Raw genomic sequence first — 15,134 nt, forward strand, 5'->3', positions numbered from 1 at the left:
CCCAGGCCTGCATGGCGAGCTGCAGAGACGTGAATGAAGCCAAAGGATGAGGGAGAGATGCTGAGCAGATATGAGATAGAAGGTCAGTGTCGGGGGTGGGGATGGAAGGTTCCCTAGGGCCTCTGTGCCATGCCTCTGAGGGTGATTCAGTGCATCTCCCCACACCCACTTCTGATTCCTTTGACGTCTCTGTGACATCTCCTCCGAGTGAGAGAGACCAGCTGTCATTCTTCTGAAAGCTGGAGGGTGTTGGGTCCCTTCTCTCCAGAGCTGACCAGAGGCCTGACCTGCTGAGTACTTCAGCAGGGGTCACCTAGGCATGACCTCACTTGCCCTGGCCACCCCTGCTAGGGTGGGTTGTATGGCCATTTGTAACCCTGTGGCAGCTATGTGGGCATCACTGCCACACAACTGGCCAATTGGGGCACATATTTCATAGCTGCTGTGAGGTCTGTTCATGAAGAGAGACCGCTGATGGGACATTGTTTCTGAAATTACAACAAAACACTTGTGTTTGCTAAAATGTTCCAGTCTTATGATGAAAATGTCCTATTTTTACACTGTCATAGAAGAAATAGAACCAGGGTAAAGTTTCACAGATTAGGTAGCTGATTTTGATAGAAAAATCCCCTTTTCCTCTTTGAAGTTAAAGGAAGATACCAGAATCTGGATCTTCTGAGTATGTACTTGGGGGCTCACAAGTGGTCTCTGTGGTCTCCCCCAGCCCTCTGTGGGAAGGGCGTGGGCAGAATGCTGGGATCCCACACCCGTCAGGGGCAGAGGGAGTTCCGATCCTGCCACTTTCTCACTGTAGAACCTCTGGGGGAGGGGAGGAGGCCATAGCTGTCTCTGGGTCTCTCCCCACCTGTAACACAGGTGCCATGTGGGAGGAGAGTGGGTGCCCAGTTTACAGATGCACACTGGGGCTTAGGAAGGTAAAAGGACTGGCCATGGTCACACATTTTGCAGGAGGGACATTGTTCAAAAGGATGCGAGGAGTTATCGAGGGGTGTAAAGGTGTCTGCCACCTGGGAGAGTAGGGGGCTTCCACAAAGAAGTGAAGATGGGCCCCCTCCTGTAGTTGACCAAGCTTGAAAGCTGGGTGAGTTCCCTGTTGTGGGTCTCCGTCCTTTCAGTCTTGGTTCCCATTCCCCAGGGTCCCTCCCCTGAGATCAGCCACCCTCTCCACCCTGGAGGGTCTTCCCCTTTCTTATTGAGCCTTTCACAGCTAAACAGGATTCATGGACTCGAGGTTCTTGGTCCATCTTTGAAGAGCCCAGTCTGGCCGTGCACCTCTGAGGATATGAGACCATTTCCTGTGACCTGCTGGATTGGAGGGGTTCTGCCTCCCCCAGGTCCCCAAGGCTGCCCTCGCTTTGCCTGAGTTCTGGGAAACAAGGAGAGGAGGAGTGTAGGGCCATTTCAGGAAGATCGAGGGGAATCCTGAAATCAGGAGTCCCCAAGCAAACCCGGAAACTGTTTTCACCCGTACCATCATGGCCCCTCAATTCCTTCAGTGTGCACCTGACACCGAGTTCATCTGAGCTCTTTGCGTGTGCTCTCATTCCCTCCTTGTGGCTCCCTGGGAACAGGAGTATTAGCACCATCCCCACTTTCCAGATTGGGCCCGTGAGGCTCAGAGAAGCTGAATGGCCTGCTTAAGGCCGCAGGGGAGTTGGGGACAGACCTGGACCCCTGTGGCCGCAGCTAGTCCTGCTGTGCATGGTCCCTGGTCTGGGGCACTGGGACCCCCTAGCACTCACATTCCCACTGTTCTTCCCTCTTCCTTCCCGGGAGCCTCCCTCAGGTCCCTCTTTTTGGAAGCATTTCCCTCCACTCTTCCCATCCCCCAGACTTAGCATTTCAGCCTTTTTTTCCAGGTTGTCTGGGGCTGGTGGGAAGCAGACCGAGGCCATCAAAATTTAGTAAATTGGAGGAATCTTGTCTTCCTAAGACTTGATGATTTCTTTTTTTTTTTTTTTTTTTGAGACAGAGTCTCGCTCTGTCTCCCAGGCTCGGGTGCAGTGGCCGGATCTCAGCTCACTGCAAGCTCCGCCTCCCGGGTTTACACCATTCTCCTGCCTCAGCCTCCCGAGTAGCTGGGACTATAGGCGCCCGCCACCTCGCCCGGGTAGTTTTTTTGTATTTTTTAGTAGAGACGGGGTTTCACCGTGTTAGCCAGGATGGTCTCGATCTCCTGACCGCATGATCTGCCCGTCTCGGCCTCCCAAAGTGCTGGGATTACAGGCGTGTGTGTTTTTTTTTTTTTTTTGAGACGGAGTCTCGCTCTGTCGCCCGGGCTGGAGTGCAGTGGCCGGATCTCAGCTCACTGCACGCTCCGCCTTCCGGGTTTACGCCATTCTCCTGCCTCAGCCTCCCGAGTAGCTGGGACTACAGACGCCCGCCACCTCGCCCGGCTAGCTTTTTGTATTTTTTTTAGTAGAGACGGGGTTTCACCATGTTAGCCAGGATGGTCTCGATCTCCTGACCTCGTGATCCGCCCGTCTCGGCCTCCCAAAGTGCTGGGATTACAGGCTTGAGCCACCGCGCCCGGCCGTGTTTTTTTTTTTTAATGTGAGATGGAGTCTCGCTTTGTTGCCCAGGCTGGAGTGCAGTGGTGCGATCTCCGCTCACTGCAAGCTCCACCTCCCGGGTTCACACCGTTCTCCTGCCTCAGCCTCCCAAGTAGATGGGACTGCAGGCACCCGCCACCACCATGCCTGGCTACTTTTTTTGTATTTTTAGTAGAGACAGGGTTTCACTGTGTTGGCCAGGATGGTCTCGATCTCCTGACCTTGTGATCCGCCTGCCTCAGCCTTCCAAAGTGCTGGGATTATAGGCGTGAGCCACCGCGCCCGGCCTAAGACTTGATGATTTCAAAATTTGCGTTGGCTGTCCTGTCAGCAGAGCTTCCTGGGAAGACACTAGGTTTGGAACCTCAGCTACTCCCTCTCCTCCCAAGAACTCTAGTGGGAAGTGGTCAGGTGGAGGTTCCCAGCCTGTCAAGCTGCCCCCCTTCCCCCATCAGGTGTCCTGGCCTTGGCCTAGAAGGGGAGTGGTTGTTCAGGCATCCTCCTTTCTTGTGAGTTCCCTCAGGAGGGGCTGGCCTTCCCCATCTCGCCTGTTCTGCCAGGTTCTGGTCCTGGAAAGAAAGGAGAAGGGAAGGGAAGGAGCCAGGACCAGTTTCCCAGGTGTACATGTCATCATCAAGCATCCCAATTGGCAGTGAGTCATCCGTAGACCCCTAAATCCTTGAGTACAGAGTGCCCATGGCAGCATTCCCAGTCCCAGTCCAGGCCTAGCCCCCAGACAGGGCCAGTACATGTTTGCAGGAATTGGGAGGGGATCTGTACATGGGCAGGCCTCCTTGGGGATGAAAGTTGAATCCTGCTTCCCAAAGAACTCTGACTCAGAGGTGGCCATGTGCAAACCATGTGACCCAGAGAATCCACAAAGCCTCCCTGACCCTCAGTTTCCTCATCTGAAAATGGTGGCTAACAATGGAGTTGTTGAAGGGCAAGAGCTAATGGGTGTGACATGTCTGGTACAGGGCGGGGCTCCGTGAACATCTGCCATTATTGTAACAGCCACCAAGCAGCAGGGCCTGGTCCAGACCAGGGGCGTGGGCCAAGCTCTCGGAAGGAGTGGCAGGGCCTTCTCTGTTTGTTTTCCCCAGGCTGGTGTTGTGGGGATGAGTGCCTGCTCCAAGCCTTGAAGCTGCATGGAAAAGGGGTGAAGCAGCTGTACATGGTTCCCAGTGCAGGGGACAGGTCCAGGTTCAAGTCTTGACTCTCACTCCCCAGCTGTGTGACTTTGGGCAAGTCACTTAACCTTCCAGAAGGACATTTCCCCACAGGTAGAAGGGCACTGCTGATGCTCATTGGGTTATGGTGAGCACTGTATGAGGTGGCCTTAGCACAGTACTGGCCCAGCACCAGGGACAGACTGTTGTCATGTAGCGAGAGCTAATCCTACCTGACTCCATCATTCCCTCAGCACCCACCTGGGGCCTGGACGTTTGGGGTCAGTAGTATCACGTGAGCCGCCCTCCTTGGAACTGAGCCTCTGAGGAGGAGAGGTCAGTGGGCAGGGTGAGACAGAGGACAGGATGTGGTCAGAACTTAATGAAGTGAGGTCTCATCTGTCAGGAGGCCAACTTATCCATAGCTGCAAAATTGGTTCCATTCGCTCCTTTAATGAGATACGAAAGCTGGGAAAATGAGTGTGTGAGAGAATAATGGCACAGGTCTGCAGCTCTGATTTGAAACTGGCTAAAAAGTTAGATGTGACACTACTTCCAGCTCTCCAAATAGCACCGGTGCCCTTGGTAGGAGGGAGAAGGAGGACATGGGGGGCAGGAGCAGGGCTCTGGCATTATAAGGAAGATGCTGAAGCCTTAAGAAGGAAAAGCCTGCTTCTGAACTCTAAATTCAGGGTCAGTCCCATCCTGACGCCTTCCCCACAGAGCAGAGGCTGAGGCTGTGACCCATCCTCTAAGTGGGCAAAGCAGCCTGCAAGGGTCACACTGGCTGGCAGGGCCGAGTGTGTTAATTGCCCGCACAGGTGCCAGCACTGCTGCCAGGGGTTTCAACAACTGGCTGTAAAATGAATTCTGCTATTCCAGTGGTGTCTCTTACATCATTTGAGATGTGATCCTCATGGGAAACAATCACAAATAATCATACAACTGGGAGCTGGGAGAGATCTTAGAGATGGCTGAGTCGAAGACTTGTCAAGGAGGAAGTATGGTAGGTTCAAAGTGCTTTGTCTTATTCATGGCTTGTCTCTGTAAGAATAGGGGTTCCCAACAATGAAACCTAAATTTCCCTACAACATTCTCCACAGTTTTGCTGCCTGAGATTTGGTGTTGAGCACGTGCACTGAGATTTAATCTTCAGCATCCTGGCCTGCCTTTGCCTGAGGCTGGGACGAGACCCTTAGGTGGGACAGAAGGTGTTGGAGGCCATGATGGTCCCTGCTGCTCCTCTCCTCTCTGCCCTCCGGCACAAAACAAAGCTGGAATCCCAAGAAAATGAAGGTCTGGTGATGTTATCTCAGCACTTCTGGCCCACATGCCAGGCAATAGCTGAGGCCCACGTGCTGGCGTCAGTCTTCATAGGGGAATCCATATTAGATATGTTCATTTGAGTCTGTATCTCTTGCAAAATTGCTGTTGAAGGTGTTGTCAGAAGGTTTTCTCCCATATAAGGTTTGATGTGAAATCCTTTTTAGAATTTTGTCTTAGAAAATGTTCAGTGAATGTCTGTGCCCCTCTTCATGGGGTAATAAAAGCAGCAGAGCCTAACTGGTTTCCTTCTTTGCCAAGACTTCCAGGAAGCTCAGAATTAAAATTTGTCTTCATTTATAGTTATGAACTTACATGGGTTTCTGGTGCATTTTATCTTTTTCTTCATTCTAAAGAGAATCTGCTGTTTTTGTTTGGTTTGGCTTTTGTCTTGTTTTAGAATTATAAAATGTCTGAAATACTGTTGTTAATAAGCAGGGCTTGCAGAAATAATGGGGCTTGGAGGGCCTCAAGGGGTGGTGAGAGGAACTAGAACCCTGGCCTCCAGGAGGAATTTCTCTTTGCTGTAGGGCTGATGTCTCTCATATGTTGTCACAAAATCCAGAGCTTCAGCTTCTTAATTTATTACTGCCTCGTTGATGGGAGAGATAAGTCAGCTCTCTTCCCCCGGAAAGAGTGGGTGTTCTGGCAGAGACCATACATATAGCAGCCTGGCCAGGGCTGCAGGTTAATTGGCCAGGGGTGTAGAGGTTGGGGTGTGGCTGCAGCGGGTGTTGGAGAAACTGCTTTTCCAAGCTGGTAGCCTCGGCGCTTCCTGTATGTGAGAGACGGACATACTGTGGGCACTTTTACTTGAGAAGAGCCCAGCACTGGGGTGAGCTGGATGGGGATACCCATGTGTGGGTGGGTGGACCTGGATAGGGGGCCCTTCCTGGGAAAGGAGGTGGCTGGAGGAGGGTGTTGAGGACTGGTTCCCAAGAGTCACTGCAGACACCCCAGCTTTGTTTGATCTCTAAGACAGAGTGCTTTTCTAGTTCTGGGCAAAAAGAAGTGTTAGGCCCTGCCATGGAGATGGGGTCCCAGTGGGAGAGGAGGTCTGAATAGAGGCACCTGGGCTTGGTCACCTTCTTTTTTTTTTTTTTTTTTGAGACGGAGTCTTGCTCCGTCGCCCAGGCTGGAGTGCAGTGGTGTGATCTCCCCTCACTGCAAGCTCCGCTTCCCGGGTTCACGCCATTCTCCTGCCTCAGCCTCCTGTGTGGCTGGGACTACAGGCGCCCGCCACCACGCCCGGCTAATTTTTTTTGTGTGTGTTTTTAGTAGAGATCAGGTTTCACCGTGTTAGCCAGGATGGTCTTGATCTCCTGACCTCGTGATCCGCCTGTCTCTTGGTCACCTTCTTGCACAGGCTGTCCTAGGTTGAGTTGTAGCAATAAGACCCCCCAATGTTTCTTGGGCACCTCTCTGTGGCCAGTTCTCTGCTAGGTACTTTGGAGAAGTAGAAAATACTCGATGAACAAATGGACAGATGGATAAATCCTGTTCTGCGAGTTCAAAGTCAACATTGCAGAGACTGGAGACACACATATGCCCATGGGCCCACACACCCACTCCCATACGCCCCACACACCCATGCACACACCCCTACACATGGATGTACGCATGCATGTACACACTCATGTTCCCACACACACATATGCCCCTACATACCCTCCTCATACCCCTACATATGCACACACCCACTCACCAATGCACACATTTATTTCAGAACAAGCTTCCTGAGTCTTGTGCAAGCTGTGGATTTGACCAGTGCCTCTCCAACTTGGGGCCACCCCCTCCTCTCATCTTCCCTCAGGGAGGGGTTGTCTGGGTGCTCTCTCAAAAGTCCTGTTCTCCTTCCTCCTCCGGCCTTGCCATCCTGTAGCCAGGTGGCCACAGGGCAATGACTTCATCCTCCTGAGCCTGTGTTTCCTCAATTTGTAAATTGGGGCTAATGGTTCCCACCCTGCTTGCCTCACAGGGTGGCGCCAAGGATTCCCATGAGATAAGGGACAGCAGAGTGTTTTGTAAACTGCAAATTGTTTTCCAAACAGGCAAATGGTGCTGTTGTTTTCCCAGCTATGGAACTCAAGAATTCCTCCACCCACAAGTAAACCGTGTCCTTGCAAGGGTGGGAAGGGACATAGTGGGGTGATAGTGAGGGGCCTGGCCTGTTTTGAGGCCCTCACATTCCACCTGGTGATACTAGAGGGGCACTGGCCCTTCTGCTCTCAGTTTGCTGGGACTCACTAGCTGGTGAAGTCAGTAGGGGTCTTGGCCTCTGGCTGCTGGCTCTGGGGCCAAGAGAGAGAATTTGGCAAAGGAGGATGAGGGGAGAAGGGGGAAGTGAAAATCAGTACATCAAAGCCTGAGGCCTGCGGTCACTTGCTAAAGGAAATGTCATCTCAAATTCAATGCTCATTGAGCTTCAGTGGGGACCCACACCTCAGGTGCATGGCCAGGAATCCCCTTTTTCAGGAAGAAGCGCAGTTTCCACCTCACAGGGGTGTATATGTGTGTATGTCTGTGTGTGTGTGGTGAGTGTGTGTGTCTGTGTGTACCTACTGGGCACTAGCTAAAGCTGTGGAGCTGCCCAAGTGCCATCACAGACCCTCCAGTTCTGGTGGACCGCTGGGGAGCTCAGGGAACATAGGAGAGGAGTGAGGCAAGGGTGGGGGCCTGTTGGGTTGTCAGAAGTCCCCTCCTATCTTCTTCTTCTTCTTTTTTTTTTGAGACAAAGTCTCATTCTCTCGCCCAGGCTGGAGTGCAATGGTGCAATCTCGGCTCACTGCAATCTTTACCTTCCAGGTTCAAGCCATTCTCCTGCCTCAGCCTTCCAAGTAGCTGGGATTACAGGCGCGTGCCACCACACCTGGCTAATTTTTTGTATTTTTAGTAGAGATGGGGTTTCACCATGTTGGCCAGGTTGGTCTCAAACTTCCGAGCTCAGGTGATTCTTCCGCCTCGGCCTCCCAAAGTGTTGGGATGACTTTACATCATGAGCTCATGGCTCATTACAGGCATGAACCACCGTGCTTAGCCTCCTCCTATCTTCTTGTCTTCCCAGCTGTGACTGGGAACCATGACATCATTGCCCATTCCAGGTAGCCCCCAGTGGGCTCAGGCATGTGGTATGGAGGCCATGGGGACCCAGAGGCTGCTCCATGGGGCAATGATGTGGGAGTGGTACTATGGTAGATACTTTGCAAAGAACCCCTGTCTAGAAGTCCACTTCTCTCCCCTACCCTGTATAGCCCAAGCCGTACAGCTTAACACTGGGGAAACAGGCCCAGAGAGGAAAAGGGATTGGCCTAAGGTCATACTGAGAATAGGGATAAAACCTGGGCCTCCTGTGTCCTGGCTCTGTGCTCATTCTCATACCTGGGAAGATGGAGCTCTTACTTTGGGACATCTTTTGTGAAGAGTAGTGTGGAGTCATGTACCTATGTGAAGGAGGCCAACTTGCAGCAATGCCTTGTGGAATGGAGCAGTCATGATGGGCTCCCTGGAAGAGGAGGTAAAGCCTGGTTCAACAGAGCGGGTAGGTGAGGTACAGGCTGCCCTTGGGCAGCAGGGAGAAAGTTTGGCCAGGTTGTCATGTCTCCCATTTATTGAGCCTCACTGGGGCCTCCTCAATTTAATCTTTTTTTTTTTTTTTTTTTGAGATGGAGTCTCAATCTGTCATCTAGGCTGGAGTGCAGTGGCGCGATCTCGGCTCACTGCAACCTCCGCCTCCCAGGTTCAAGTGATTCTCCTGCCTCAGCTTCCTGAGTAGCTGGGGTTACAGGCGCACAGCACCACACTGGCTAATTTTTGTATTTTTTAGTAGAGACGGGGTTTCGCCATGTTGGTCAGGCTGGTCTTGAACTCCTGACCTCGTGATCCACCTGCCTCGGCCTCCCAAAATGCTGGGATTACAGGCATCAGCCACCGTGCGCAGCCAATTTAATCTTATCTTGTCCTCATGATAGGTTGTGAGAGGTTTTTCCCCTCATCCTTACTCTCTAGATTTATTAAATCTACCAATATTAACAGGTGCAGTGGCTCATGCCTGTAATCTCATTGCTTCGGAAGCCAAGGCAGGAGGATCACTTGAGCCTAGGAGTTCGAGACCAGCCTGGGCAACACGATAAAACCCCGTCCCTTAAAAAAAAAAAAAAAAAAAATTAGCCACGTGTGGTGGCATGCACCTGTGGTCCCAGCTACTTGGGATGCTGAGGTTGGAGAATCATTGAGCCCAGGAGATCGAGACTGGTGTCACTGCACTCCAGCCTGGATGACAGAGCAAGATTCTGTCTCAAAAAGAAATCTACAAGTATTACCTGAGTTAGTGCTCTGTGTCAGGCCCTGGATCCCAGTACTGGGACCTAGAGGTGGCCAGGCAGACTGACCCTGTCCTGTGGGCCCACAGTCTGATGAGGGATCAGCCATGTGATTTGGGGCCAGTTACTTACTCTCTCTGTGCCTCAATTTCTCATCCAAAAAGTGGTGATAATGAAGTCCTTTCCTCCTAATGTTTATAAAGTACCCCATACAGAGCCAGGCACATTGAAAGTACAATATCTGTATGTGTGTGTTTGCTTAAAGAGTTATCAAAAGAACAAGCTAATTGCAGGTTGTGAGCAAGTGCTGCACAGGAAGTGAAAAAGGCGATGATGTGAGAGCTTTCTGGGGAGCTAGGAATGTTTTCTATCTTGATGGAAGTTTGGGTCCCAAGGGTGTGTGCAATCGTCAAAACTCATTGAATTGGACCCTTGAGACCTGTGCATTCTACTATATGTCAATTACACCTCAATAAACGAAGCGTATATTGAAAGAAAGAAAAAGAAAGGATGAAGAGGGAGGGCTTCTGAGATGAGACGACATTGAGGTGGACCACATTGAGGGGAGACCTGGAGGAGGAGAAGGCTCTGGCTAAGGGGAAGGAAGATGAGAAAACTGAGGCCCTAGGAGGTTTTGGGCTATGCTCAGGTTCAACTCAGGGGGTCAGGAGAGACAGCTTAGGAGATTTCTTGGCAGCTGGACCTGGGCCCAGGTTGAGGGGTCTGTCTCCTGTGATGTGCTCTGTAGAGAGGCCAGTGGGGCATTTATTATATTTTCTGGAGACAGCCCTCTCCCCTGCCCCTGTACCTATTTTCAGGGCTTTGGCACTTGTAGAAGGACTATTTTAATCCATGTGGGAAATGGGTTCCTAAATATGGACTCAGTGGGGCAGGAAGCCTCCAGAGGCTCCAGCTCAGGGCAGCTCCACCTGCTCCTCTACCTCAGCAAAGCACAGGCTACAGGCCCAGGCTGGAAGGCTCTCTGGCGGCTCCTTGGCCATTGATCGCCCTCCCGAGAGAGAGAGAGAGAGAGAGAGAGAGAGAGAGAGAGATATTGATCGATCGATCTAAATTGAGCCCTGAAGCTTCCTCAAAAAGAGGGAGTTGACCCAACAGAGAAGATGAGACAAGAATGCACATGGGAGGGACCAACCAGCACAGGCCTAGACACAGAGGCTTGGGGGAGTAAGGCCTGTTTGGGAAGAGCACATGTATTTTTCTGGCCAGAACAAAGTGGTTTTGGCCCAGAGGTGGCAGGAAGTGAGGTGGGAAAGGAAGGCAAGCCCTGCGTGCTGGGGGAGGACATTTATCTGGAAGACGTGAGAAAGTATCTGTGGCCACAGGTGGATTAGAGTCATAAAGGGAGAGGCAGGGCTGAGGACCCTACTGAAAGCATTCCAGCTATAAGCTTGGGCTTTTAAGAGAGAAGAGGAGGATTCTGATGTGGGAGTGAGATGCCACAAGACGGGCAGTGAGGAGGGAGTGTGGGAGCCAGCCTGCTAGACCTGAGAGGAGATGGTTAGGTCAGGCTGGGGAGGAGGGGACTAGGCAGGGGGAAGGGGAGGAGGCAAAGAAGGAACCGGGTGCAGGGAGGGAGGATGGTGCCTCTTGGCTCCTCTGGCTGAGGATTGGGGTACCATCCCAGGACATGGTGGAGGCGAGTGAGGGGCACTGAGCTTTCTGGTCCCAGCGTTGAGGAAGAAGCTGGTGATTGGGAATTGTGCGGACACCAACCTGAGGGGTGTTCTGGAAGGCAAGGGCAGCATAAGCAAGGATCCACAGTGTCCAGGCAGGAGCGTCTGCCCACAGCAGCCTTGACACATACCCCCAGCCTGCTCTGGGTAATGGAGCAGGGGCACAGAGCTGCTGGAGGGCTTGTCCAGCCCCTGGCTCTCTATATTCCTTGCACTGCCTGTATTCCCAGGCTAGAGTTGACGGGAGCAGCTCCAGAAAAGGAGGGACAGCCAAAGGGCAGCAGGCTCAAGAAACCATTGCCTGCCTCTCCCCTCTCTGGGATACTGCCCTGCCCCAGTTTGTCTTTACCTAGAGAGCGTGCGTGGTCCCAGAGCCTGCCCCCAACAGTGCCCTGTGTAAAGTGGCCTGGCTGTCCCCATCCTGCAGAGGAGGAAATTAAGGCTGGGGCAGCCCAGGGTCCTACGGATGCTGAGCAGTGCTGATCCGAGCCCCAGTCTTGAGCATCAGCCCTGGTCCCCAGCCCTCCTCCATTAGGAAACACAGTGTCATGGCTGGTCCTTGAGTGAGCAACCCTTTTGGGGGGTGGCTTGTCCCTGCTGTCCCCATTCTGGGCCATCTCCTCATGCATGCTGACTTCTTCTCCCCCTACAGCAGGGCCACTGTGAGGCCTTGTTCATTTCTGGTGCTGGTTGGCAGCCACAGTCCAGGGCTGAGTTAACCCGAGCAAGGATCCTGATGCCCGCCCACCGGATGCTTGCCTTGCTGGGATGCACCCTATGGGAATGACTCTGCTGTTACTCTATTTTACAGAGTTGTGGGCTGCAGCTTGGAGCTGTGAATATTTGCCTGAGGTCACACCGAGTCATTGGAGGAATTCAATCCCAAACCCACATCTCACTCCACTCAGCTGTCATCTCCTTCAACTAGGGTCCTCCCTGCCCCCAGTCTCTACCTCTGGGTCCTCACCAGAGATCTGTAAGCATGGGATGAGGGTGGAGGCTAGGCAGCTAGGTCACCTTGAGATGGCCCCACCTCTCTCACAGCGGGATGACATTGTTGCCCTGGTATTGTATAGCAGCTCCCAGGCAGGCTACAAAGTTACCTTGGGAGCTGGGGACTGACTGGGCAGTCATGACCAAGCAACTCATTTTAGAAGCACTTTTCTTGGTAGTGACAGTTTTGTTCTCGCTCCCACTCCTGGAGAATTTGAAGTCTTAATTACTTTTACCCCTACAGGAGTGTGGCCTTGTCTCCCTCCACTCTGGGCCAGTTTCTTTGTGGGAGATAGATTGACAGACACAGGCCTCAACCTCTCCTGCAGGAAGTCTTCCTTCCCACTCCAGCACTCTCCTGATCATGCTGCGGCCTGTAGGGCAGATTTGTGTGTTAGTGCACCGCCTCCCTCCCCAGCCTTGCCCCAGCACCTTCTACATCTACACTTACGTTTCTCATAGATGTGCTGGGTGAGAATCACAAGGGAGGCACCCAGGGCCTACTATGTGCCAGGTGCTATCCTGTTCAATTTACATGTACAATTTCCAACCCTAGCCTAGGAAATGGAACAACTGTGTCATCCTCATTGTAAAAATGAGGCTCAGGGGATGTGTGGCCCCTGGCTTGAGGTCCCATGGCTGCTGTGTGATTAGAGTGGGGTTATAAAACCCACTCAATTTCCATCTTATTTGCAGCCCCTGAGAAGGGAGGCAAGGGCTTCTTTGGCCTCTGAGCCCCTCGAAGCAGTCAGCTACCTCCCAGAGACTCCTTGAACTACCTGCCAAGCTGCTTGAGCCCAGGACTGACCCTCAAGTCCAGAGGCTCATTGGACCACGAGTCAGAAAAACCTGGATTCAAATTCTCATTCTGCTCCTTATAAGCTGTGTGACCTGGGGCAGGTCACAGGCCTCTGAGCTTATATGTTTTTGTCTGCAAAGTAATGGTAGAGGACTCTGAGCCTGATGCTTTCTATGCCCACCCACCCACAGCTCCTATATGACAGCCCCAAGGCCCGGCAGGAGGTAGACCATCACTGGCAGGCTTCTGGCGGCCCCCACATTGTCCGCATCCTGGATGTGTATGAGAACATGCACCATGGCAAGCGCTGTCTCCTCATCATCATGGAATGGTATGCTGGCCTGCCCTGTCTCCATACCCCCTCGGCATCCCTGTGGCCCCCAGACTCCCTGCTATGCTTCTAGAGACTTTCTTTGTTTTCCAGGTAGCAGTTCTGGGTGCCACTGTAGCCCCTGAGGGGCAATGGAGCAGGCAGCCACAGGCCCTGCCTGTGGATCTATGGAGTTGGCCATAAGGACATTCCCTCAAGGGTGGGCAAGAAACCATAGGGGTTAATATGGCCTCCCTGAGTGTGATTTCTACTCTGTGAGGAGGACTAGAAGAGCTGTTAGAGAAGCCTCCCAATCCCTGAATATGGATGGATGGGGGATTTGGGGAAGAACAGGACCCACACAGTTCCCTCAACTTTCTCTCCTTTTGACCTGGGTATGTGCTCCCATGGTCCCACCAGGAATTGGGTGCTTGGGGCCTAGAACCAGGAGCCAGCAGCCTTCTCCACCCTGAGCTTCTTCCTGTAACACCGTGGCTCAGCACCAGCCGTCCTTAGACTCTGGATCCTCAGTTCCTCCCTGTCTGCCTTTCATGTCCCCCCTTCCTGTACCGGTTAGCCAGTTCTTCACATTTGGGGTTCAGATCCTGCCTCTGCTACCCACTAGCTGTGTGACCGTGGGCAGCTCTTAACCTCTCTGAATCTCTGTAACTCAGATGTAAGATGTGGGGAAGATCTTAATGTAGCATTTACCCTGTGATTGACTCCATTCTACGTGGCCCATGTGTATTGCATATTCAATCTGCATGCCTATGGGGTTGGTGCTGTCATCCCTATTATACAAAAGAGACAGCTGAGGCACAGAGAGGTGAAAGAACCAGCCCAGGATCACACAACAGCGCTCATGAAATGTGGATCCCAGGGCATGGCACATAGTAGGTGCCCAGAGAAGAGTGGTCATATGATGATAATTAACATCTCATCCCACATTTGGGGAAACAGAGACTTGAATAGGGTTGGGAGTACCCAAGCCCTCACAGTCAGATAGGGGCCATGCCACTGGGAACACACAGGCTTCTTGGCAGGGATCAGAGCCCACCATCCTCTTCTAGTTCCAAGAGTTCAGTTCAACCCACCCAAGCTGACAACCCACCATGCACTAGGTTCTGCAAGGGACAGGGAGGGTGACAGTGGCTGTTCAGTAGGGGAGGAGCGGAGTGGTAGGGCCTGAAGCCTGGGCCTGTGATTTGGGGCAGGGGCAAGGGTACGATGATGTGCAGTTTCCCCCTCTCTGCTTATAGTCACCTCTTTTACAGCATGGAAGGTGGTGAGTTGTTCAGCAGGATTCAGGAGCGTGGCGACCAGGCTTTCACTGAGAGAGGTATGTGCATGTAGCTGGACCAGTAGGAGGGTTCAGGGTGAGAGGTATGGACCAGAGAGTTGTGTGTGATGCTGGGCAAGACCCTGTTCCTCTCTGTACCTCAGTCTTCCCATCTGAATAAGAAAGGGTGGGACTCAGTGTCCAACCCCACAAGGGACTCTCTGAGTCTGAGACACTTTGTCGAAGATGAACTCTCTATGGCTTTGGGATGGAGGCCTCAAAGCCTCTTGGTGCTGCCTTGCAGTTGAGCTGGGGAGAGGTAGTTCAGGACTGAGAAAAGAAGTTTAGATGGGTTGGGGGTATCCTTGGAGGAAACTGGGGTGTCTGGGGTGGGGTAGACATCCCAGGATAGGGAACCTGGATAGCAGGAGTGCTGTCACTGTCTTCTTGTCTTGTCCTGGCCTGCTAGACTGTGTCCAGGAGGGATGATAGGGTGGGAGCTTGACCTTTGACTGGCATCACTGACCCCCTCCTCCTCTGTTTCTGCAGAAGCTGCAGAGATAATGCGGGATATTGGCACTGCCATCCAGTTTCTGCACAGCCATAACATCGCCCACCGAGATGTCAAGGTGAGGCTCTAGGATTCAGGTTGGGGACCCAGGGAAGAGGATATTG

General features: G+C 52.5%; 1 protein-coding gene across 11 annotated transcripts in view; it reads left to right on the forward strand.

The window, feature by feature from the left end:
- The window catches only part of MAPKAPK3 (MAPK activated protein kinase 3), a 34,213-nt gene that overhangs the window by 11,828 nt on the left and 7,251 nt on the right, over nucleotides 1-15,134 (forward strand). For 10 of the 11 annotated variants that reach the window (XM_033208794.1, XM_033208829.1, XM_033208787.1 and 7 more), the window contains exons 3-5: nucleotides 13,062-13,201; nucleotides 14,455-14,519; nucleotides 15,009-15,088. In XM_033208794.1, the coding sequence (XP_033064685.1) occupies nucleotides 13,062-13,201; nucleotides 14,455-14,519; nucleotides 15,009-15,088 (285 nt within the window). The remainder of the gene's footprint in view (nucleotides 1-13,061; nucleotides 13,202-14,454; nucleotides 14,520-15,008; nucleotides 15,089-15,134) is intronic. The other variant, XM_033208866.1, reaches the window with a different exon arrangement.

The sequence above is a fragment of the Trachypithecus francoisi genome, unplaced genomic scaffold (assembly GCF_009764315.1).
Source record: "Trachypithecus francoisi isolate TF-2019V2 unplaced genomic scaffold, Tfra_2.0 Lachesis_group0, whole genome shotgun sequence".
Taxonomy (NCBI): domain Eukaryota; kingdom Metazoa; phylum Chordata; class Mammalia; order Primates; family Cercopithecidae; genus Trachypithecus; species Trachypithecus francoisi.